Source organism: Neodiprion pinetum, chromosome 2 (genome assembly GCF_021155775.2).
Source record: "Neodiprion pinetum isolate iyNeoPine1 chromosome 2, iyNeoPine1.2, whole genome shotgun sequence".
Classification (NCBI taxonomy): domain Eukaryota; kingdom Metazoa; phylum Arthropoda; class Insecta; order Hymenoptera; family Diprionidae; genus Neodiprion; species Neodiprion pinetum.
Genome location: NC_060233.1, coordinates 28,087,036 through 28,113,631, shown reverse-complemented (window position 1 = coordinate 28,113,631; position 26,596 = coordinate 28,087,036). Strand labels below are relative to the sequence as shown.

The window sequence follows — 26,596 nt, the reverse complement described above, 5'->3', positions numbered from 1 at the left end:
ACCACGTACGTACAGATGTTTGATAAAGATTTGTGTATGTTTTGTATGCCGAAAGTCGACCTTGCTCGGTTTTTCGCCCACAAAACACCTTGTATTTCGCACTTACTTCCTTGTTTTATTTACGAACATGATGGAGGAAGACATTCACTTGAAACTACGTAACTATCTGACGACATTACGTGAGACCCTATGTACATAAGAATTATATGAAAACCAAGTGTTACTCTACTGCACTGATTAGAAAAATCACTGGGAGAGCTAAAATTAAGGTGTTTTTGACCGAAAACTCCTGAAAGATCAACTACGCATGCATACATTTTTATTTAATATCAAAATTGTCGCTAAAATCTTGTAGAACTGATTTTCTAGAATAGAAGACATTTCGCTAAATGCAAACTTTCTTTTTGTGTCATTTCGTGAGTAATGAAACTAATGGATCGGTTATACTCGTTCGTTTATACTCATTTTCCACACTGTTCCGGCACAGTATAGAGATTCAATTGGTTACATCTGAAAAAAGTCTTTCCCCAATTATCTACAAATGCGTATGCGCATGTACGTTAAGAATGTTTGATTTGAATTGAAGTGATCAGCTTGATAAATTAAATTCAACTTTAAAATTGAAACTGAGTATTAATATTGCAAATATATGAAAATTGATGTTGAGTACGTAATTGTGGACGAGATCTTGCAAAAATACAGTTTTCTGTACAGTACACACACGTTAGGTATAACAAGCATTATGTACAGTATATTCATATCAGCAGGATAATAAATTATAAATGGTAACATTGTGATAAATATTTTATCGAACCGTGCTCAACACAGAAGCAGCAAATATCTGTTGTAATATTTTGGGTATGTTCTTCAAATCCATGCAGATGAACGCCTTGCCAGAGGGCAACTTCTGCGTCAACCTGAAATCAATATACCATAAGTATACGTGCAGATGTGTATTTCAAGTGGCTACTGATATTGCCGGAACATAGTAAAAACAAAAAAGAACAGAAAACAATTTAAATCGGAAGTGATAGCTCTGTATGCTGCAGTTGATTTCACTAAAATCGAACCTTGTAGCTTGGTCTCCCAAAGAACCAATGAAAATAGCGTAAGCATTGATGTCAGTATTAGACGTCAGAACTTTGGAAAATCTTTCAGGTCGAATGCCATATCGTTCTAAATTTGCATCGGAGAATACGACAACGATGGATTCATCCGAATCTTCTTTTGCCAGGGATGATATGGCGTGCTGTGTTGCTTCCAATGTGTGATCACCGGACGCGCAAAATTGAGAATGTGCATGCATTGTCTGAAACATGCGAGAACGACAATAAATTATGTTAATGTTGCAGCCTCTTCAACTTTATATAATTGTATACCATAATTCTTAAAATAACAAATATACTGCAAAAGCGACGAGATTGTCTAGATTTTTAATGGAAAAAGAAAAGGTCAATTGACATGAAGCTCCATTCGGTACCTTCCCTTAATGAAAACAATTTACTCACCTTGATCACCTCGAGTCGCTGTTTATTGTCCGTTGGTGGTTGAGTATGATGAACAAAAGTGATATGATAATCGTCTCCAGAGTGACCAATAATGTCATACTGGAATTTCCCTTCGTACCCATCAAAGGCCTCCATGACCATGATACAAGCCTCCATTTCTCGGTCCAGTCTACCATCGTAGCTGTTGAATCTGTACATACTACCAGAAACATCAACAATTAGTTTCAATCTCTTTGGCTTCAACTGCGGGGCGCCAATTTCAGGTTCTTTTTCAGCTCTTCGTCTATATATAGTCCTTTCTCCTGTCAATCCTTCAATCAATTTAGTGTCATCCAATTCACCCGACGTCTGATGTCTGCACCACTGACGCTCATTGCTCTTTGCCTGCAGACTTCCTAAAATTGTACAAGAACCATAATTGAAGTGAATAATTCGATTCATCAGACGTCCTTTCCCATTTCAGCATTTTACACATCGAATCAAACTTACCCAGAATCACCCTGAGTGCTTTCACTTCCTTATGAACTGCGTTGCTGAACTGGCTGTAAAGGTTGTGGTCATATTCACTCATTCGAATATCTTTTAGCCGCTGCTTGAATGCTTTAAGTCCCATTTCACGTGCAGCCTTCTTTACATGCTCAGGCACTGCATTTTTCTCTTCATCACTCAGCTGATGCACGGTATGTCCAGCATCCAGACGATAAGGACCCCCTTTACCACCGAGCCCAGCTGTATCTCTTCCTAAATAATTCGTAACATACGAATAGATAAACGTTAACTAATCATCTGCAATTGAAAATAAAACTGAACCGCCAATAAATACTTACCTCCGGTTCCGCCAGCCCAAGTATTGCCACCAACATGTGGTTCGTTTTTGTCATCAAGTTTTCCATGCTTCGGCCCACTCACATCCAGCCCAGAGTCTCTCTGCTTTGTAATTTGTAGGTATTCACCGTCACTGCCAACCATCTTTCGCCATGCACCCAGTGATTTTTCAATATTAAGCAACGACGTTTCCCACAGTCGGATACAACCACCAGCATCTATCGTGACCAGACCTTGATTCGAAGTAGGTGCTGCGTAAACTGGCAAGTTGGTAGTATAGAGCCACTGAGTCACTGCGGATACTTTAGCTGGCCTTTAATAAAAGGAAAATCAATCAGAAAAAAAGAAAAGTTGAAGAAATTAGTAGATTCGCCAACAATAAGACCCATTTCTTTGGTGGTGTAGATATATGAAATGTCAGAAATTTAAATTGCACTTCAGTTTTGGAATTTCGAATTCCTGAGTCTTGAAAAATAAAACGTTTTGTATCGCTACTAGAATATATAATGTTCAACTTTGATTCTGTATAAGAATATCTCACGTACTCCGGTATCGGTATGTAACGAAGTTTGCGAAGTCCAACATCAACGATCTCGAGATAGCCGGTGATTCCAGGCTGTTTTTTTCCTTCGGGGAGTACATCTGGCGGCACTTGTTCAGAGGAGACTGTTTTGATTATTTGACCACCACTAGACACGATAGGTGGTGAGAATCCCCTGACACGTCCATTCCGTGGCCAGTAATAAAGTTCGTTTGAGCTATCCAACTCTGGAAATCCAACGGCGATAGTTGCGTAGGTTGTATCAGTTGCCAGCAATCTATTAGGGGATTCTATCTTCTGCTGTAAAGCTTCACTCAGTATACTGTCCGCAATTTGTTCCGAGCTTCCACCGAGCAGCCACCCTGTCTTTTGACCGTCAAAACCAGTCAAGTCAACGTCTTTGAGTACGTTTGGACAGGGCAAAGATTCGGAGGTTTTTTCTAGCACATATTTTCCACTTGAAGTATCCTGAACTAGCCATTTACCAGGTGACGACAAAACGATTGAGTCTATGTTGAATGGCACGGTGATCAAGTACGCACTCATCGTTTTCAAGTCAACGACTTCAAGCTTATTTCCATTAGCGGCAAAGAAGACTAATTTATCGTCGGAACGCACTAAATCTGTCTTAAGCTTCCAGCTCAAATTTCCACCACTTCCCAAAGCTCGAGAGAAAGTTTCACCCGCAGATTCAAGGAATGATGATAATTGCAACGTACGGACTGCTCCACTCTCAGGGTTCACGGATAGAACGGAATTGGACTGTAAAATCCAGAACACACATATCAAGTGAAGAACTATCTGGATTGAAATTCTGGGTGTCTAGTACCAGTAGCATATCAAATTTCCTCGTACTTCCTGACAAATATATTTGTTTTTTTCAGAGTATATTTAAACTACCCTGACCGAACAAACTCACTTTTCTCATTCAAATTCAATAAATTGTACGCACATCTTTATTGTAAGCTGAAGCATTAAACCTTTTTTAAATTTAATTTAATTTTGCCCATGCTCTATTACCTAACATATCAATGAACATTAGTTCAAGAAGATACATCAGTATTTGCATTAAAGAAAATTATATCTAGCCATTAGTTTAATTCAGGAAAATATATTGAAGAATGTGAGTTCGTTTAAGTATTCGGTAATTGGTAAAATTTTACATTTCTCATGGAATAAACAAAAACGCAAGTTCGATTTAGGTATATACATACTTATTTGTACGCATTCGCCTTCCATATATAACGTAGTATGTACATACAGACTACAAGATTTTCCTTGGAGCGTTATTAACTGTGCGAGAATTACCTGACAGTTAAGGAATTCCTGGAATTCCCTGACGCTACTCACTCCGTTAAAAATTACTTTTTCGTAAGAATGATTGATGAAATGACTTAATTAAGACTTACAGTTTCTTCGTGCACCAAAATGTTTCCAGAGTTGACAGATGTCATTGTGAACTGCGGCCTGTTACCACGAGCCGGACTGATCATTCCTTGTATCGAAATTTCGTTAATGTTTTCCGATTGCGAAGTCATACTAAATATGGAGAGAGGATTCGCTGTGAGAACATGAATCACATCATCAGAAGAATCCCCTTTTATGCCTGGGCTGATGGCCAAAGCAGCGACAGTCCCTGTCTCGCTTAATGGAACGGTCCAGTAGCTTTGAAGTTCCGTAAACCACGCTGACCTTGCCTCGATTCGATCCAATACGTGATTTCTTCTAACAGGGAAGGATGGAGCTTTATATTTGACGAAGCGTTCTTGAACGGCAAGGGTTTTTGGCCGATTAACGATGCTCCAACTTCCCGCAAACTTTATTCCTGGGAGGGATATTCTGTGGAGGAAAAGGAGAGTAAGCTAGAGACTTAATGATGTTTAAAAATGTTTATTGCTTACTGCTATTACTATTCTTAAAATTATAATTTACAAAATTACTTTTGTACAGAATTAATGTTAACCGTGTCATTTTATGGGACATTCATCACCTCGTAAATAAATACCAATCTTACTCTTTAGCTAAAGCCACGTTCTTTGCACTGGTGCCTAGTGGGATCCCATGCTTGTGCAGGACTGAAACAAGAGTCTCAAAAACTTCCTGGGTGTATCTGTCAAAGTCGAATACGTTCCGTACCACAGTACCCAGTGATTCATTCGGGAATTTCTGTAATAAAAAACAGGACTCACATGACTTCCAAGCTTCTCCAGAATTATTTGCAATTTATTTTGAAAACTTTGGTCAAATACGTATCAAGACATATCAAAGTCTGGATAAAAATGACTATGAATAATAAATTATTTTCACAAAATTCCAAAAGTTATGAGAAATGAACAGAGATTCATACCTGTAGGTGTTTGACAATGTTGACTACCTCTCGTGTAGAGTACGGATATGAAACCAGTCCTTGATCAGCCATGCTTCTGAGCTCACCGAAGGCTTTGACTAGTTTCTGAATTACCTTGTCTTCAACATCTGGTCCGTACTTCTTTAGGAGTTGAATTTCGCTTTCAATACTAGGATTGTCAACGGAGTGTGTGCTGAAGAGATCTCCAAGAGCTCCAAAGAAGTCGTTTCCCAAGAATGGAAATCCCGGGCGATTAGCTAACACTATCATACGGAAATCTGGATGCATTCGTATGATTTTTTCTGATGTATTATCCATTGAAAGAGGTGGCACGATTCGGCGACCATCTGATAAAATCATCTCACCGGACTCGACCAACGTCTGTTGAATAAAGCAAAGTTTGTAATGATCGACTTTTAGAAAGTCATGAGTAGAATCTACACAAAATCTTTTTCTTTCAACTTTCCTGGAATTTTTTAACTTTACAGACTAAATTTATCTAGATTTCACACGATTTTGATTGTATTCATACATAATATGCAACAGACTTCTTTGAATGAATGAAAAATAGTAATTATAAGATACAACATTGAGAAGTTTGATGTTTTATTCGAATTTTCTGACTTTCACTAATTTAAGGCAAGGTTGTACGTATACCTTCAAAATGCACGTTACGTGAGTCGGAGCCTTATCAGCTTCATCAACAACGAGCACATGCCCAAGTTTGACAGCCTGAACAAGCGGCGAGTCTTCGTAAACAACAACACCGTCCTTGACCATGGGCTGAAGTGTTAAAGTTTGAACAGTAGTATCCCTGTGAAGCTGAATGTACTCCCTTGGTCTGTTCATCAGCTGCAGAAGCCGGTCGATGATCTTATTTTTACCAACACCCTGGTTACCCACAAGGAGTATATTTTCGCCAAGTGTAAAATCCTGGAGCAGATGCTCGAGCAGTGCAACATGCTGTGGAACGTCGTAAAAAAGCACATCCGGAACCTTGGTCAAGGCTTCAGTCTTGTACCTTTGCACTGTTGTCTCGCCGATTTTGACAACATCACCAATAACTTCGCATTTAGCAGTGAGAGAATGAGTCTCTTTTTTCGAGGTCTGGATACCAACAGCGGCTAGACTATCTTCTAAGGCCTGTTTCGGTATTGCTGGTAAAAAACGAGCCAAACAAGCCCTCTGCACTGCATCATAAGCGTTGTCATCACGGAACTTTTGCATTCTATTCGCTATTCTGAGAAGTTGTCGAGTGCTGAGCGAACTAGCCAGAGACTGCAGAGTCGGATCCGATGAAGATCTTAGATTGTGTGTCAGCTTCACAACGTCAAGCAATGGTTTGCTGCTCGTGCCATACTGAAAGATAATAAAATATGGAACTGCTTACAGGAATGAGCTTGATAAACCTGTTCATAAACTAGATGTCATGAAAAAAAGAATTTGTTAAATCTGCACAAGTGAAATACAGTAACGTATAACGAATAATAAAGAAGCTGGTAGATGTAAAATACAGTGTAGGACAAAAACAGGATTTCAGAACGCGCATTTTCGAACCTATTTTAGTAATTTGTTTAAGCTTTCTAATAAATTGCAATTCCTCAGAGGTAGCTTCGACTCTACTTTGTAAACTTTTTCAACTCCTGAACGATAATTGACACTTGATTTTGTGGACAAAAGACGAGTTACAGGATAACGCATAATAATCTAATACATACCTTTGCTTCTATTATATGTATTTCTTCCGATTCGCCTAAAGGCCGCATTTCATGGAACAAAAACAAACTGAGCAGCTCGGAGTTTAACCACTGGCCGGACGCGGTGTTGAGTACAGGGGGTTCAGCTAATGCGATTATTCTAAAGGAAGGATGGATTTTGAATATTCCCGACTTGGCAAGATCCTCATCAGATTTTTGCTCATCTTTCTTCACCTCCTCGTAGCGATCGGCCCTGATCAATCGCTTACCATCATGTAGTTGAAGCTCTCGGTCGTGAACTAGTCTGAAAGTAAATATACCTTCTGCTCAATCCTTAGGTTCTTCGAAAGAGAAACGATGTTAAGACTGAACACCTGTAGCTTTTTTTATCAGTTCAAGCTGCATACTACTTACCTATACACAACGGCTAACGTACTCGGATGTATTCTATGAATTCCATCGAGGATGGCCAACTTTCCGTCCAGAGCTGCTTGAACCAATGGAGAATCGATCCATACCGTGTCGCCATTAGGCAGTGTAGTCCGTTGCTGGATGAGATCCCTAGAAGTCATATCCTGAGAAAATATTTATCATTTTCAACCTGAAACGGTAGTTTTTGCTGCTGAATAAAATTTTGCCTCGTTACTATGCTGATGTGAGACATTTTACATGACTTAAGCATTGATTTGTATGTTTTGTTATAGTTACATATTCTTTAGATCATTATTTTGCCGAATCTAAGTTTAAATCAATCTGAAATATCTTAAATTGCACCATATGATAAAAATTGTGTAATCAAAAATCTGATCATGTTTGTGAACTCTTACCAAAAATAAGCTTGACATCATGAAAATTTGAATCGATTAATGAAACAAAGAATAGAGAAAACTATGTAGACTCCGGAAGATTTCTAAAAAATTGGTGGTTGAAGGAGAAATAAGTGGTGAAAATTTTGGGCAACATTTAAACACGTTGAACATTATTGGCAAATTCGATGAAATGATTACAATGAAGAATTTAAACTTCTTGCCTGATAAAGTACAATGGGTTCGATTTGATATCCCAAAATTTGCGCCAGTCTTTTCACTGTTGTAGATTTTCCGCAACCCTTTGGCCCTATCAGGCAGAAATCAGTGGCTAAGTGCGACCGCATCATTCGAGCTAAGAGATTGCTTTGGTAATTTGTTTCGACAAACTCAGATCGAGTGTCGACTAGATTCTTTGCAGAACCTGCTGGGACCTGTAACGGAATATAAGGCATTAATGAAATTGTCCTGCAAAAAATGATGATCAATATTTCAGAATAACAAATGCGTAACGAAATGAGACAGTAAATTGTACAGCTTAACTTACCTCAAAAGTCAATTCTGAGGAGTGATTGTTCTCTAGACGAACTTGAGCGGAATTGTGACTCGTAATCTCTGAGTTGAGAATTCGCAGATTTGTTGATCTTTTCTTAGCAGTTGACGAGTCCAGTAAACCAAAAGTCTTCAGAATATCTTCTACAGCGTCTCTGCCTTCTTTGCCGAGGAAGAGTTTGTAGGGATAAAGACTGTAGAAAGCATCGTATGGTTCGAGAACCGGAAAACTATTCTGCAGGAATTAGAATTCAAATAAACGAAATGTTGTTTATTCATAATCTAAAATTCGAACATCTTGTGATCGCTAGTGAAATTTATAAAATGGTATTCACTCATTTTATCAAATTTGTATTATTTTTTATGAAATCTCAATGCAGTCCCCAAAATCTTTTAAATCTCGTCAAATTCTCTCAAAATGAGGGCTTTGTCATATCGTGTTACGAAAAAACTCAAAAGAATATATAAAATTCTCAATAAATGAGAGCCCATAAAATTTAATGGAATAAAAGTAGAACAGTTTATAAAATTTCTATCAAATCTTTTGTTCATTTGATGTGAGATGAATGACCTGCATCAAGTATCTGCTTCAAAGTAAAAGTGTTGAAAAGTAAAAAAAATAAAATGTTCATTGGGATGGAAATTATTATCGAGAGATGAATCCAGACTAAACTGGACGTAATTACTCACCAAAATTTTTGCGACGGCCGAAAGATTGTCTAATGGAAAATCTGGAAGCCCAAGATTGACGGCGTCGTCGGTGACGAGTGCATGGCAGCATGACAAAAGCTGCGACAATATCGCACTATCGACGTCCGGAGCGATCGCCTTTAAACTTTCCAACTGATCCTGTAATTCAAAATATGTTGACTTCATTTTTGTTCACTTTGTCTTTCCATCGTATCAGACAAGAGAATCATATCACTGTCCATTTAATCTCATACAGACGTCCAGAGAAATTTCTAGTTGCGGTCACTATACAGTCATCGAAAATTTTCATTTTTTACTATAATCGAAAAATATAGTTCTGGTACAAAGTGAAAATAATCTAGTAACCAAAACCAGAGAATCCGGTATGAGTTACTGTTTTTTGTTTTCTTATGCTCATTCGCATTATATATTCCTGTAACTATTGCGATAATTTGACGCTCGTGCAACAATAAATTAATTTTAAAGCCTTATTTAACCAAAAAACTATACCATTGACAAGTATAATTAATTAATTACGTTAAATATTTACAGTTATACTACATTTTCTTGTAATTCGAACAATGTTCAAACGATTATCGTAACGATACACATTCTACTAGAATTTCATAGCAACTATAACGAAATGCAATCTTTCTCTGTGCAATTTAAAACGGTCAAAGATGAAATCGACTGAGTTAGAAACAGTATTAGAATAGTATTCTTCGAGTTCGTGATTCCGTGTGTGGAATGCTGCTGGCTAGCGTCGAAAACGATAATAATCTGAGGTGATTAACATCAAGAGTAGGTTTCCGGGTAGAGTGGAAGAGCTTTTAGCCAAGTACCGATCCGCACGCGATCCGAACGGAATGCCTCCGATTCAATTCGCAAAGTTTCAATTGGACCAAATGCAGTTTGCACGCTGGGTAAATTCCCGGCTTCGTACAAATGGAGTGCATTTCACAAAATTGCTAGAAATTTACTCTGCAGAGTAAACTGCAGTGGCAAAAAAGTGATTGAAACGCCACGATTTTGTAATCCTGCAAATTTCCCTTTCGTATTCACGTTCCTCGTTCATATCTAAACATTCAAGATATTCTATTTCAGGCATTCACTTATAAATCAATTCGAATGAGTACATAACGTATAACGTACGTATACTTGGTGAAAAGTTTTGTTTTTATTTTATTTTTTTTTTTTATTCAAGACTCAATTTTCGGCAGGCAACATCAAGTCAACAATACGACCAAGTATATGTTGTATCGTGAGCTGAATGTAAAACTACCTGACGCCAGATTGATGCGATGAATTTTTGTTTTAAATATATTGGATTTAAGTTTATTTTATAAAAAGACACTGCAATAACTTTAAAAGGTTCATATCAGGCGACTATCTATATGATACAGAATTTGTTTCGTGCATCGATAAAACTAATTGGCAATTAAAAACTTTTTACGTTTCTTATGTGCACTGAACTATACGAGTTAGATACGTATATTACAATGACTTGTACTCAGCACGAAGTTATTTATTCTTTCTTTTGTTATCAATATTATTATTATTATTATTATTACCATTATTTAAAAATAATTTCAAGTTACCGAGTGGATGGACAAAGTTTTAAAACTATTTTGAAAGAGTAATGGAGATAAAAATATGTCACCGTGGAAACGAGGTTGGAAGTTGAACGCGTTTAGCAATTGCAAAGTGTATCAAAGTCTTACCTGTACATATTTTCTACTTAGAAACATTGAGCACAATTTCTACCCTGAATCACGCGACATGCAGCTAAGCAAAGACACGTAGAGTAATAATTTTCTTGAGATACAGGCGGAAGTAGAAAATTTATTTCCGCAGACGTTAGAATTCTGAAATTATGCCGGTATTCTGAACAGACGACATCCAACGCCCGAATTACTCTACAGGGTTAATTCGTACATCTACCAGCAATCCCGGTGGAAATAATAAAACGTGACTAGAGTGTGAATTCCGCGATGAAAAAGAAATGAGAAAATGCGATTTGCTACGAGCTTTGAACGAGGTCAATTTATTCCAGCGACATCTTATCACGCACGACGAAGACGTTGCGATCCGTGAAAAAGGTAATGAAGAGTAGATAGAGAAAAAAAAAAGAAGTAAAAAAGCGACATTATCGTAAGCTCAGCGAAGACGACGGGCGTCCGGGTGTCGGATAACAATTTATCCTGAATCAACGTTATCACGGTATGGCAAAGTTATACGTCGCATTATCCCTTCTAATTTTATCTTTTACTTTTTTCCACGTCACACTATATTACATGAGAAAAAAATACTATCACGAAGCCGTAGACATAGATCAGAGCAACAATTTCAAAGTAGCCAATTATTTTCTCGTTGCTAATAAATCAAAAGTTTACAATATGATCAGGATAATTGAAATGCGAAATATTCAGTGATTTGTCATTTGTGATCGCATGATATAGTTTAGTTAGAACATGAATAATGAAAATTTCGATGAAAAGTTGGTCGAAAATTTCAAAAATCGCATATTCTTCAGTATAAATTCTAAACTTTGAGACGCCGGGTTTCCGATCAATCGAAACTTTGTTGTTTCTTCAAAGTTTGATTTCTTTACTTCAAGTTGCGCCACTAAATAATTCGGGATTAAGCGCTTTCGGAACTTTTTAAATTCGGAACTTCATCGCCACCCCTTATGAAAAAAAAAGATGATCACAGAGCAGGTAAATTAAAAACAAATTGCTTAAACCAAACGTGAGGCAAGATTATAAAATTGACAACACTGCGAGATAAGTAAGAAAATAGTATCCACAAAATTTAAGGCCAACAAAGTTCGTATTTGAGGACATTTGCTTAACATATCATATATGAAGTCGTGGAATCAAGGTACTGCGAGAGAAACCTTTTACTTTGTCTAAAAGTTGTGTATTATTTTCCGAAAGGTCAATTGCAGCTTTCATTTTTTAAATAAACACTAAATAGCAAGCTCGAAACTCAGTTACCGATTACTTTAAGCGTCGTAGCCAGCGATGCGAACCAAAGAACGAAAAGTAGCGACAAATGTTGCGTGAGAATTCGGTCTTTAGCTCGTCTACTGCAGCAGTGCGTGAGACGTACCTTAACTTGTGATATATTGGTTTCACTGCTTCGACGTTGCCATGAGAATAAAATAATACATATAAATACACACGTAGCTTTCCACTTTAGGTCACGAAGAAAACTGGAAAGCTTTAAGCAACAACATCGGCAGTTGTACGGTGAACTGCGCTGAGAGAAATTTTTACCACAATCGAAAAATATAGTTCTAGGTAGAAAATGAAAATTAGTTTTCTAGCTGTTACTAAACCTCACAAACTGATTTTGCGTCGCAATTACCAAAAAAAGGATCGACGATAGCGCAAAATGGTTAGGCGTACCTCGTTTTTCGTAATTCCAACAATATTCAAACAATTTTTTTAACGATACCTGTTTTACCGAATTTTTCTAGTTATTGCAACAAATGACATTTTTCTCAGTGTGTCAAAGATAATACGTAGTATTTGCCTCACGAACATCGAAAAACGCATTTTCACATCGTTGTAATTAATCCACGCGTGAAAGAGATTACGATTTATCGTTAGTCTGTTTCATTCTCTAACGAGTCGAAAATGGAATTGATCGACTCCCGCTAAACTTATATCTTCTACCCTGACATTGCAGGGTGCAGGTTTCGTGGATATAAATAAACTTGACGTGAACTCGAAGAACTTGAACCCCAAAAATTATACATCTTTTGATTAGGATCTTTCGAAAATACGAGTCGAACCGGATAATTTTTATTTCGTTCGAACGGAAGTTAGTCGTATTGAAAACGATCCGGTTCAATGAAAACCAATTATCTAACAAGTCGAGACTCGCATGAACGTCTCTAGGAAGTTGTTCTTTCAAACCTATTATTCAGGTAAAATAGTTTTGTAAAAGATAAAACAAAAACGTTGGATACATTTTGTTTTCAGTTATGAAATATTGTGAGAAACGATCCAAAACTTATTAATAATAAGTGCGGTATATAACAGTATCGAAAATGAAAAACGATGAAACGTTTCGGTGTATTCGTTAAAACATCATGACGGACAGTTAAGTTGAAAGTATGTAGGAGCGACGAGATCCCGGGAGACTTTTTGCAATTATCCCGAAGATCGACAATTTATCACGCGTGTGCTAAACACAAAAAAGATATCCAAGATTACAGTTTATTCGAAGTACATACCGGTTAAGCTTCGGTGTTCAAAATCAATTATTGATTCCTGGCAATTGTTAATTAGCAGATACAGGGTTAGAAATACATATGCCTAGTCGATAAAACGATGCGTCCAACTTCCGTCCCAGATTACACATTTATTTCTGCGAATACAAGCACAAGTTGTGAAAGTGTTAGAAAAGTGATTAGTCTGAAAGGTTTATGAAAAGAAGAAGGTAAAAGCGCCTGTCGACTTTAGAATTAAACAGTATAATCAGACCAGGTTTAATTTATATTCAAGGGATTTCTCATTCACTGCAGGCAACGTGGTCATGTATTATAAATACCGCAAGCATTTATTGCGGAAATGAAAGATTATACGCGCGCGTCAAGAAATTAATTGTAAGTATATTTTTCACTTTACTCACGCAATTCTCAGACATTCATCAGAAAAATTGAAGGCTCTGTTAACTTCCAATGAACGTTTGAAACGAGACGACACTCGGTGTTGGGTTACGTAAAATTGAATAAGAACTTCGACTTTTCGGAGAAAAAAATTTGTGCGGAGGTTGGTAAGTCACGAATCAATACTTTTTCGCATATTTCATTACAAGATAGTCGCGTAGTAAAGATTAATCAAAATCACAAGAACTAAGCTGTGAAGATTTTCGTAAAAATGAAGGAAACAAAAAATATAAAAATTATAAACCAGAGGCAAAATGTAGACTTTTCATTTCAAATCAATTTAAAGTTCGTTTAATTTCTACCAGAAGTAACTTTTTGTATCATATTGGTATTGATAAACATTCGATATTTCAAAAAAGCACGTGTATAACAATTTCCACTGAAAAATAAGCAGAATTTAATTTACTATTGATGAAAAAAACCTGTTTCAATGAATTTGTGGAAAATAGTTTTGCCAACAAAGTAAGTCATTGTGAATTGAAATCACAAGATTCTAGATACTAGATTTTGACATACCTTAGAACGATATTATATAATTTTCTTAGGTACTTTTGTTTCTTGATTTTTCACGAAAATCATTTCAACTTCCGAATATGTACACAGGGAAATTTTTAGTTCTGGTCAATCCTTAACTATTTTCATTTTTTACCACAATCGAAAAATACAGTTCTGTGTATAAAATGAAAATTAGTTTTGTAGCTGTTACCGGAAAGTCTAGTATCCGTTACTATTCTTTCTCATTACGATCGCTGTTACTATATTTTCTTGTAACTGTTGCGAAAATTTAATGATTGTGCAACAATAAATTGACGTTAAAGCCTTATTTAACTATAAAAGTACAGTGAACCGAAAAAACTGATTTTGCGTTGCAATTACCAAAAAAGGATCGACAATAGCGCAAAATGGTTAGGCGTACCTCGTTTTTCGTAATTCCAACGATATTCATACAGTTTTTTTAACGATACCCGTTTTACTCAATTTTTCTAGTTACTACAAGAAATGAAATTTTTCTCAGTGTACATAAATTTGATGAATTCTCAATGTTCGACTATCTCGTAATTGAATTAAAAAAAAAGTTATCAAATTTATCCTGCTCACCAACCTTCTTAACGAATAAAGTGTGCGATATAGGAGTATAAATTTACCTTGACGACGATTCTGACGAAATTCCGAATTGACGTATCTGCAGCGCATCGCGGACATTTGATTGATAAAAAATTAAACGTAAAGCGTGACGCGTCGCAATTACGATATCCTCTTCGCACAAACGACGAACATCACGGTGTACATAATTGACTTTTGGTTCAGTTTCTCAGTCTATAATAACGGGGTATTTAAATGCGCCGGAAGTATAGCTGCAACCATGAATCCACCAAAGCGTTGACGGAGAACGGGATAAAGAAGCCATAGTCATACAAAGCGAGAGAGCGAGAGAAAGAGAGAAAGTAGAGTCGATATACATTCCCCGAACACGAAGGCTTCGAAGCATATTCTTGCGAGTGGGTCGCAAAGGGTATCAAGTTTCTCCAAACTCGAGGCTCATTCGCCACTGTAATCAAGTATATCAAACAGCCGAAACTGTTGCGAAACTTTCCGTTGTGGCTATAAAGATGTGTAAAGAAGATGATGTATCTACAACTATACAACGAATTAAATCGTAACACACACTTTCTCTCATATCACAAGTGATCGATGTCTCTCCTTGTACTCTCCTATTTATTATCGCCACTATCATCACTATCCTTAAGGCTCTCCTTAGCGACTAAAAGAAATTAAAAAGCTCAAGACTCTTGACCCGGCCTCCGCTGCTCGTAGAGAGACTCAATGGAGGAGAGAATTTTCTCACTCGGTGACAAAGTCGGCATGAATATATGAAGCTGCGGTTTCCTTGGCGGAGACCACAGGCTCTGCTTGTTCCGAGCCTCTCCTTCAACCGGCATCGACTCCTCGATATTCTTCCCCGAAGAGTTCGTCAAACGATCGAGAAAGTAGGAGCGAACAACCGGGACTTCCGGTCCTGGAGATGCGCAGATTTCACGCCGACAATTGTCCCGATTAACCGGGATCGGCGTCCCCCCCTTGTTCCTCTCTCCTACCTCCTCGACGTTCGTCCGAAGCGTGTAATTCTGCACGATGATCCTCTCCTTTGGTATAACGGCCGAGCTTCCTCGTCTGCGAGTCGCAACTTCCGGTGAACTCTTGCGCGTCTCGTCCTTCCGATAGTCACCACCGCGTCCCGACAGATCGAGCCACTGCAAAACACGCTCGGACAGCGAGTTATCCTGAATTTCCGGTAACCAAGAACCGCCTTCCGGGTCTCCGAGGACCGTGCAGACCGAGTCGCTCCGCTTCTTCCGGTTCTCGACGCCTCTCGAGACCCTCGGTGACTTCGGATCCGGGGTACCGGAAGTCGCACCCCGTTCCTCGTCCTTCGGCAGGAGCAAATTAGACCCCGAACACGGCGCCGATGGTAGATCGTTTCGGTCGACGACCACTCGCAGTTTCACCAGACACTCCCGGAGGTCGTTCACTTCCGGAAAGTAGTCCTGGTCCCGGTAGTTTACGCTCCTGGATGTCGTCGGGCGGGAACGCTGACGGGTTCGCAGACTCGCGTGGCTCTGAACCAGAGGATCGTCCGGCGATAATATCGCGTGACGAACTCCGTCTACCCAAACTGTTCGCACGGAAATCGGTCGCTCTGAGGATGACCAGATGGCAGGCATTTTTAACGACATTTCATCCGCGGCGTTGGTCGATCGATGGTACAAACGGAGGGTGAGATGAACTGGAAATGTCTTTGGTTTTTGGTCTGATTACAGAATGTGAGGACGATTCTTTCGCTCTGGTTTTGGCAACTTATTCGCCAATTGTCATTTGAGAAGGCACACTAAGTGGTGGAGGTTTTTCGTAACCCGGAGCACACCAAAATAAATTATCCATATCTATCCATCTATGTCTATTGGATTCTTGAACTTTGGATTTTCTCGTCTCTTGCAAAATAAACCTAGGACACCAGTGAGGTGGAACATTATCTTCAGCTATAATATTTGTTTTCAGAATCTTTTGATTGAATGAGTAAAATTGGAGAATTTATAGTAGAAATCTGGCCAAAAATTGTTTTGCAATCTCGTGACAACCACGTCACACGAATAATTTTCACGAACAACGTTCGTTCTTTCAGTTTTCTCTCGCTATCATTCGACTTATTGACGTTCGATCATTTAAACGTAGCTTAATCCCTTGAACGGCAGACGACGTGCGGCGCACATTGTTTATTTTGTAATTGCCACGAACGATTTTCGCACAATTTGGTACTCAGGGGTTTTCGAGGTCGCTCTTTATTAATCTACCCTTGAAATTAAGGAATTTAAAATGGTGAATCCACTATCGTGGACCAAAATGAAAAATTGTTTGAAAATCGGATGAAAATCGGTACTCGGGGGGTTTTTGAGGCCGCTGAAAACGTGAAATAGTTGGGATGAAATCTCAGAGGTTTTATGCGTCCCAGAATGTGCAAGCCAAAATGAAGAAACTTCAAATAGTGGATCAAATATAGTGGCTCAAAAATACTTTTCTTCTCATGGCGTGTCACGAGTAATCAGTTTTCCATTTTAGTCCACCATAGTTTATCAAACTATTTGAGTTTTGAAATTTTGAGTGGAGATTCGTAAGCAGCGATCTCGAAAACTCCTGAGTGCGGATTTTCATTCGAATTAAATTAATTTTGACTTTTGATCCGTTATACTGGATCCGCGATTTTGAATTGTTTAATTTTGACCTTGAATTCATAATTCGCGACCATATCCTTAGATGTTACGTTTCATTATAATAGAAATACTTTGTCTTTCCGCGCTTCGGGGACAGACAATAAAATTCTTCTTGCCGCCCAAGGTGTTAATTCATAGTGATTCTGAACTTAGTTCACACGACAGACTGGAAGAAAATAATTTTTCTTTATGAAGCTCAAAAATTGTCGCTGTGCAAAGACCAAACGATGAGAATGTGACTTTGTATAAGTTATTCTTTTTTGGTAAGTAATTATATAACCTGCACTGGCGCTTTTAGATAAATTTTACGCGACAGGGTATGTTTTTGGAGTAACAATTTAAATATTTAGTTCTTCATTACAATACGTTTACGGTTTGCGGATGAAAAAATTAAGACTTTTCAGGACCAATTTCGGCTGAACAGAAAATTAAGAAGAGCAATGAAAAATCCACGCGAGTAGAAATAATTTTTCTTGTAATTAATATTCTCCATCAACTAAAATGAACTCACAAAATCGGCATGTCAAAATTCTTTTCAAAACAACGTTTACGTTAAGATACATATTTCAAAACTTCCAAAGTCCCAACTCATAATCCACAAAACAAGTCCAACTCGATGACAAACCATAATGATACACAGAGCTTATAACCATTAATTCCACAAAAACCATCGAAAATGAACATCAATTTTTTACTTCTTTATTAGATTCGCGTTTATTCGTGTTTTAACCGCATTTTATTCTTCGATTTTTCTTTTCCTTCAGATTAAACGGATTCGTTTTACACAATTCGAAATAAAAACAAAACGTTCTTGCTATACACAGTCCCCCTCCTCTTCTCAAAATATAGCTGTGTTTTCTGCTGCGTCGTTGTGAGAGATTCAAAAAAATAAAACAAAAAAAATCAAGAGTGACAAAAAAAAATTGGGCAATTTAAAAAGGTAGAAAATGGAAAGAGGGTTAAAAAAAAAACAAAAAACAAAAAACCAAAAAAAAAAAAAACAACAGACAACAACAACACTCAAGGCTCGTGTATCGACTCGGTTTTACGCGCTTTTCTACGCCGGTAAACGGAACTGGATATTGTACTATTGTCGTCAGTCAACGACGGCGGAGGAACTGAAGAGACGATGTCATACCGCGAGGAGATCCCTCCGTCGCGACGACGGTTACCGGGAGGCACGCGATCACGGCCGCGACGTCTGTGACCGTCGCTCTGACGCGGGATCGGCTTATGTACTTTCCGACAACCACCCCCAATGGGGTATGTTAAACCTCCCTACCCTCCCCTACCTTCGGTCCAACTTACCGTAACCCTAGTTTCCCCTTCGCCTTATCTTCGCCGCCTAACCGAGCGGTAAATTCTCCCGATTCGCCCGGACGGAAGTAGAGGAGATCGCACGGGAACGCAGACTGAAAAAGTTTATACAGCGCTGAAGAGGGGCGATCGGTGATCACCCTTGGCCCAGAAAAATTAATCGGAGAAATTTTTAGTTCCGGTTACCGCTCAGTCTTTGACTATTTTCATTTTTTATAACAATCGAAAAATATAGTTCTAGGTAGAAAATGAAAATTAGTTTTCTAGCTGTTACCGGAAAGTCTGGTATCCGTTACTGTTCTTTCTCATTACGATCGCTGTTACTATATATTCTTGTAACTGTTGCGAAAATTTAATGCTTGTGCAACAATAAATTGACGTTAAAGCCTTGTTTAACTAAAAAAGTAGAGTAAACCGAGCAAACTGATTTTGCGTTGCAATAACCAAAAAAGGATCGACGATAGCGCAAAATGGTTAGGCGTACCTCGTTTTTCGTAATTCCAACAATATTTAAACAGTTTTTTAATTATACCTGTTTTACTGAATTTTTCTAGTTACTATGACAAATGAAATTTTATTCAGTGTATACATGGACCAGGGTTACCATTGATTTTAAATTGTGAAATGACCTGAATTTTCCAGCTTTTTTCCACGTCCGAAATTGTCTTTTTTTCAGATACACTTTGCGCCGACAAACGTTTCAATAATGAACGCAATCGTTTAATAGAACTTCATCAATCGTATGTTATTTGTTTTAAATTCTTTGCAATTCGTTCAGGTTCATGATGAGCTTCGTTTTTTTTTAACGAATTGTAGAAAAAATACCATATAATAATTATTTCAAATTTTTCATTCATCTGATCGTTATTCTTACGTTCATTTATTACACCTTGCCGACAGTTTTCACTACGGGTATTTTGACAATACATCGGGAAAGGACTTTTGTCGATCGACAAAAAGGCAATAGTTCCGTCACAGAGGCGCTAAGAATCGTTGGGTAAATTAAAAAATGATCCGGCAATTCAGATCACGGCGGGGTACGAAATAAAGTTATTATGAGACTGTTATACTTGATGTGACACGTACAGCTTCTTAAGGGTTTTGTCGCCGTTGGCGTGCCTGAAACTCCGTACGGCCGGGTAGAGGGTTGAAAAATAACACTTGTCGCCAAACGACAGCATCTAATTACTTTATTGTTATACCCACTAGCGGCAACTGTAGTCCCTCTTCAAAACGTGCGATACAAGTTGACAAAACATTCCGGTGATCGACGCTTGCGAAATAGATGCAGCAACTTTATTATTCGTTCATTTAGCTTCAAAAAAATTTTCGATTTTTTTTTTTTTTTTGATTCTTTCCCCCCTTTCTATTATAATGACGAAATTTGGTTTGGTATTAGAATTACCAATTGAATATAATGACTTGAGTTCATATTTTTTTTTTAATTTACGATAGATATAATGCCAATATGCGAATTTGATTGCAGAAATACTACTGCAGGCTGAATTCGGTGAGAGATATTTATAACCATCTATATATTTGTAGATAACGCATTCGTGTTTCCTAGATATTAGCTGCTAATGAGAGTTATTTTCAAGGGGCTTTGTGCTTGATGGAATCAGGCAATATAGTTGATTGAGATTTCTACAATTCTAGGACTTCAAGTCGCGATTGCGAATAAACTAAACGAACTTTTAATGAAATTGCTCGGCCCCTTATAGTATACCAATCCCTAAAGTTATTCACAGACTGTATGTATACATATATAAATGCTATTTAAACAAATCGTATTTTCTTCGCAGCAATTAGTCAACTTTTCCAATTACATTTCGGCTGATATTCAAATCGTTCTCTCACGTTTGTAAACGATGAATAGTATTCGGTAAAGTTAATCAACGTACATCACGAATCACGCCCAGAATAAAGTCAACGCTTCAAATTTGGGATCCAGCATATCTTGTTTATCATATTTAATTATGAAATTTGATTGGTTTACATTTTTTTTTACCCTTGTTAACTTGATGTTGCGATATAAAAATCCCACAGTTTAACCCTTTAAGTCATAGCGCTGAGTATTCTTTCAACATATTTCTTTGCAGTTTTTTGCTATTTCTGGTAGTATACTAACAGATTCTCAATACTCTAGAGTAATTATTGCGATGTAATGTAGGATATTATTGTTACAAACAAATTGATTGTAAAAAATCATGTAAATTGAAGGCATAATTCATTTCCGAGAAAGTTAACCCTCTACACATATGAATGTTGTACTTAATTTATAAATTTTAGGATCGCTTATTAAGAATCTGAAATCAGATTTAAAAAATTCAAGATGGCGGATCTAGTATGGCGGACGAAAACTTGTTTTTAAATTGAATCGGGAGAAACAAACTCTATCCAGAGCTTTTGAATTACGAATCTGATATCCAATTTTGAAAATTCAGTATGGCGAATCCAATCAACGACCCCTAAAACCCCCGCATAAAGTTTTTTTGACCGAATTTGATCAATTTTAAATTATTGTCCGCCATATTGGATCTGCCATCTTGAATTTTTGCAAATTGATTTCAGATTCATAATCAGCAACCTCAAAAACCATGGAATACTATCTAGTTATGAAAATTGACTCAGCACAATAATGTGCGACTCAAAGCATTAAGCGATGTATTTTGAGTTTAATTATTTTTATAATTCGTGTAAAATACACCCTTTTTTCTAGCACTATATTATGTGCTTTCACACATTTATAGAATATGAATCGTTATATCAATTTAAATTGTCGTTCCAAGTAATTAAAAATTTTTAATGCACAGTCAACCGACAAAATTAAGGAATCAGAATATTTTCAATATTTATCAATCTTTATGATTGAAATTTTTTTAATTAGAACACAGAGCATTTAGAAATGAGGAGGTTAAAACCTTTGAAACTTTTCAATCATTCGTCGTATAAGGAAGGACGGAAAATAAAAAATCTGAGTATAAAAGTAATTCCTTCGCTACTTCTAGGCATAAAAACATAATGCGATTCCACAAAATCTGAAGAGTTTCAAGTCTGAATGGGTAAAATATTTCAGTAAAAAAACTCACCTTAAATGAAGTTTGAGGAATGTGTCGAGCTTGGAATCGTGATCTCAGTGGTGGATCAAGGGGATGTCCAGGATACCGAGAGGAAGGTAGACCAAGGGCAACGACTCGAAAGTCTTCGCTGACACGTACAAGCCTCCAAGAATCCAATTCCTCTTTAGTATGATTCTACGTAAATCATTGACAGGTCTTAGATCCTCACACGAAAAATGCACACATGAAATTTTGAATTTACCTGCAGAAGCTTATCGTACCGCGAAGCAGGGACGAGGAATCTACCATCTTCTAAGTGCATCTCGCGATTCTCAAGCAGATTATTCAAAACTGGAAGAACATTTCTTTCGGCCTTTTCCACACCCTCCAAAATTAGGACTCTGCCGTTGACGGCGGCTCTTACTGCTCCCTGATCCTTGTAGTTGGCAGTCCCGCGCTCGATTTCTCTACGCTGTTTCAGGTCTGCCTCCGTTGTATCTCGAGATAAAGATATGAACTCGGCCTCTCTTCCCGTCAGCTCCAGATACGCCAGAGCCAAGGTGCGCCTTCTTGGGCCTGGACCACCGACCAAAAATATGTCCTGTCCTAACAGATCCTTTTGAAGCATCCATTTCAGATGTCGTAATTCTTCTTGACTCGATTCCCCAATTACTGAGTAAACCAGACAAAAACACCAAAATTTATTCTGGAATCAGTTCTTCAAGCTTAAAGAATGAAAAAAAATCACTCCTAACAAATGCTGTATAAATTAGCAAATAAAAATTGCTTGAACTTACGATATTTTTGTGGAACGTACTCAGGATTCAAACCAGGTTTTACTTGCTTGGAAACTTGTCCGATTGTCACAACGGTATTGCCTAGAACATGAAAATAACGAAGGTACAGACAAGAATTATGTATCAAAATCGAGTTGAAAAATTACATACATTCGGTTATTAATGCCTGCAAAAGTAATATCCCTCTGCAGGTACTAACAATGATAATTATCAAGAATTACTATTAATTGTAATAAATCATCGAACAGTTAACATCTGATATTTTGAAACTGGAATTAATTTTCCAAAGCGGACAGTTTGCGATTACAATTTTGAGACCAATTGCAAAGTGACACGAAATGCAATGTTCATCGTCCGCAAGTTGACAGAACGACCAACACGTTGCACGTTGTTTATCAGTTGATCAGCGTTCTGTAAACGAAACAAATGATGAATGAAACATCGAGACTTACCGGATTTACAGCGAATAAAAGATGCGAGGTTATGGTCGATGTTTCTGGTTCGATCAAGGACTCTATTTACAGCCGACAAACCACGATGACAGTACCTTGATCTGAACATCTTAACATATCCTAAAACTGTTATAACCCTAATACGACTTGTTACGTAGTTTCGTTTATCAGACTATGCACTCTTTACACAAATATTAGCGGTCGACAATCACCGAACACTCTTTCACAACATTGGTATTCTGACAAAATATAACCTGCTCATGAAAATCACCGATGAAAAGCTAACTCATTATGACATTTAGACATGGACTAGTTATTTCTAATCTTTCTCACGAAGTCCGTTATAACAACGCCATACCAAGTCCGAAGGTCACCTAATTCGAACAAAATTAAAAGTCCGTCTAACGTAACTAATCGCTGCGCCGCTCGTGCACATGTTTCAGATTAGATTCAGAATTCAGATGGCGAGTGATTAGGTAGCAGTAATGTAATGTGCTGTCATTGTGCAATCACAGTCGAGAATGGTGCTGCCATCTCTGAACATTCGATAAAACTACAATCATTTATTTGTTGCCCGCTTAGCATCGTTTGATTAAACTTACGGTAACTTTGAAACTTCAACTGTTTGAGTCAGCGATTTTCAAATAAGATTACGAAGGTGTTGAACTGAGTTATATTCTTCAGTCAACGACGGAGTATTTGTTGAAATGAAAGTTACAGTCAAGGCTGTAGTTTCGAAGCGTTCCGAGTGTCTAAAAAACTGCGAAAAAACCACAGAAGCGCTTCATCACGGTTCACCGACATCTCGAAGTTGAGTGAACTTCCGTGCGATAACCATGACTTAATATTAACATCGTATTATGCAGTATTTATTGTATCGTGGAACCAAACTGTTAATACACCCTTTGACGTGAAGTAGACTTTCATTGATCCATATTTTAACGGTTGAATCATCCTATTACGTTTACGAATGATTTCATATTGTAGAAAATGTAACATTAGTAGGTACGTACGAAGTATGTAGGTATGTGCTGCAGTAAGGCCACATCAGTACTCAATACTGACAACAAGACAATTTCAAACAAAAGTAGGTTTCGTAGATAGGTAAATCTCGTAATTTTAGCGGAGGTATTTCAATATTCTACAAAATTGAATTGACGTGAGAATGAAAACACTTTATTCAATACCTTCGTATCGTATGATTACGCGTAAACATTAAATGTATAATTTTTACATTGTGTTTCATATTTCAATAATAAGATCGGTCGAATTGGTCAGTTTTTGTGGCACAACATTCATTGTCACCAGTTTGTATATTACTTTCCAAGACTAAACGCGAAAATATGTATTGTTGAAAACATTGCACTTGTGAAAGGTTTAGTTAGGTATGAAAGCAGTTATCCTTTACCGTGTAATGTGTACGTATTGAAGAAAATTAATAGAAAATCAAATGGTTACAATTGAATTATTAATGCAATTGATAACTCGATGACAATATTGTTTCAAAAGTCGATGTTTTCACGTTGAGCCACTTTTTTGTGAATTTTTATTTCGATAAAAAGAATTTTTCCTGGTATAAAAATCGCCAAGCCTGTTAAGCATCAGAAACACTAGAGTATGTCAATACATTGAAACAAGGTATAATTTCAAATAACTAATTACATGTTTTCCAGAGCACAGGTATAACTGTCAAACGACATGGTTGGAACGAAATTTCCTGATAAAAATACGTACATACAGCCGTGGTTGTATGGAATTTAAAAAAACATAATCGTAAATTAAAAATACTGAATTAAATTTAGATCACATGCTCATTACCGATATTTTTAGTATTATTGTGGAAGCCCAAGTTTATCTCCAAAGGGTAAAAGTATAGACCGCTTAAGAAGATCTTGTTGATATAAAAGTGAAAATTTAGAAACTATGATATTAATACTTCTGAATGTTTTCACCGTTATTTCATGGGGTGAAAAATGGAGCAGAGCTCAGCATTTACACAACAATCGATGTTTTCTTTCGCGTAACTATCAAGTATGAACAATATCATTCAGCAAAATAAACATAATGCAACATCAGACCCGGCATCGAAACAAGTTGTCCCTTTCTCAGGCAATCGCTGTCCCGAATGGAAGATATACAACTTTTTAGCTAGTAAATCGATCATTAAGAGATGTGTTTTTTTTTTTTTAATTTCAGAAAATTATTGCCACTCATCACGCACTATATTTTTTTACAACTACAGATAAAGAGCTCATTCAAAATGGCACAATTCTTATTACCCACACTGATCACTTTTACGGATGTTTATCATAGTTGTAGCTAGACCACGCGGACATGAGATAACAAAGTTTTACTACACGATTTATACTTATCAGCAGTAGCGCTGTATTGAACTTTAGTGAAATAACGTAACGAAAAAAAATTGGATCACGGTCGAATCATACAGCGAGTAACAATTACCAGGGTTTTCAAATTCAGTAAATTTTCCTTTTCATGGTGCCTATATTCCTATTTTTTTCATGGTTTATTGTCAAACCTTCCAAGGAATAAAACAGTAGTTCACGATGCTTAACAAAATCTCAACTAGCAAAAATACGTATTACATAATCTACACGTGACTGAAACGCATGAAAAATTGATTCACAACTAATTTTTGTCAGTTGATTTATCGTGCGTCTATTTACCAAATTGTATATGAGGCATTCCACACTAAACTGACTTACGTAAGACCCTCACCAGCGACGATTTAAAAATTTTTTAAGTATAGTGTAGGGTGTACAAAAATATACATCTTCCACTGATTGTGAGTTTTAAAATTTATGGACGACGGGTTTGATTTGTACTGCTTCCAGAAAAAACGAATTAAATATGAATTAGTATTTCCGAAATGTATATTCAATTCGATTTTTCTAACTTTTTAATTACGTGTTTCGCCTGTAGCTTCTAAACCAAAAGCTTGCCGACTTCCATCCTGTTCTCAAAATTTTCGATTCTTGACAAAGAATCCATCAGAAAAATTTCAAGCCCATCGATTGAGGCTATTCGTTCTAAACTTGGGTTTATAAATTTTTAGGCACGGTAAAAATCAGACCCGGGGTGGAATGCCTCATATATATACATGTGTTGGGTTTTATTCTCATCCCACGGCGTTCGAATTCCGCTTCAGGCATGAGTTTGTCGGTCTCGAACTGTTCTTTTGACAGCTTGTTAATGAGGCTTGACTACAAACACCGCCCCAAGTCCAGAGGATGAAGTAACGTTCTATTCAACCAAATGTATGTACGTGTAAAAAACTGAACGGACGTGGTTATCTACATTGTGAAAAATGCGAAACCAAATTTACCGGTGTAGGAATACCAGTCGTTACGTATTGCGATAGAAAAATGAAACGAAGAAGTTTATGAACAAGGACGCGGGATGACAATACGTAATGCGAGTTCCTGTACGACAATGAATGTGGATATTAGTGGAATTCCGGCAATATATTTTAGTGAAACGCAATCCGGAAAATAGGTCAATGTCCTTCGTCTCCACTGTGACGCAACCATGATTTTGTCGAA

The 26,596-nt window shown here is 37.3% G+C and overlaps 2 protein-coding genes across 2 annotated transcripts; both read right to left on the bottom strand.

Annotated features, from left to right (window-relative positions):
- Nucleotides 1-613: 613 nt before the first annotated feature.
- c12.2 (von Willebrand factor A domain-containing protein c12.2) lies at nt 614-23,509 on the bottom strand. The gene is made up of 19 exons (XM_046610601.1): nt 23,037-23,509; nt 22,585-22,665; nt 22,050-22,459; nt 21,818-21,982; nt 8,967-9,125; nt 8,272-8,511; nt 7,949-8,158; nt 7,333-7,493; nt 6,940-7,222; nt 5,879-6,580; nt 5,222-5,602; nt 4,889-5,040; nt 4,284-4,713; nt 2,879-3,636; nt 2,336-2,646; nt 1,998-2,249; nt 1,509-1,903; nt 1,071-1,309; nt 614-917 (listed from the first exon to the last, which is right to left on the bottom strand). The coding sequence occupies exons 1-19, from the start codon at nt 23,143-23,145 to the stop codon at nt 806-808; spliced, it is 5,550 nt and encodes a 1,849-aa protein (XP_046466557.1). The 5' UTR covers nt 23,146-23,509; the 3' UTR covers nt 614-805.
- LOC124211495 (uncharacterized) lies at nt 14,816-16,367 on the bottom strand. The gene has a single exon (XM_046610603.2). It carries the CDS (start codon nt 16,365-16,367, stop codon nt 15,426-15,428), a length of 942 nt encoding a protein of 313 aa, XP_046466559.1. The 3' UTR covers nt 14,816-15,425.
- Nucleotides 23,510-26,596: the final 3,087 nt, after the last annotated feature.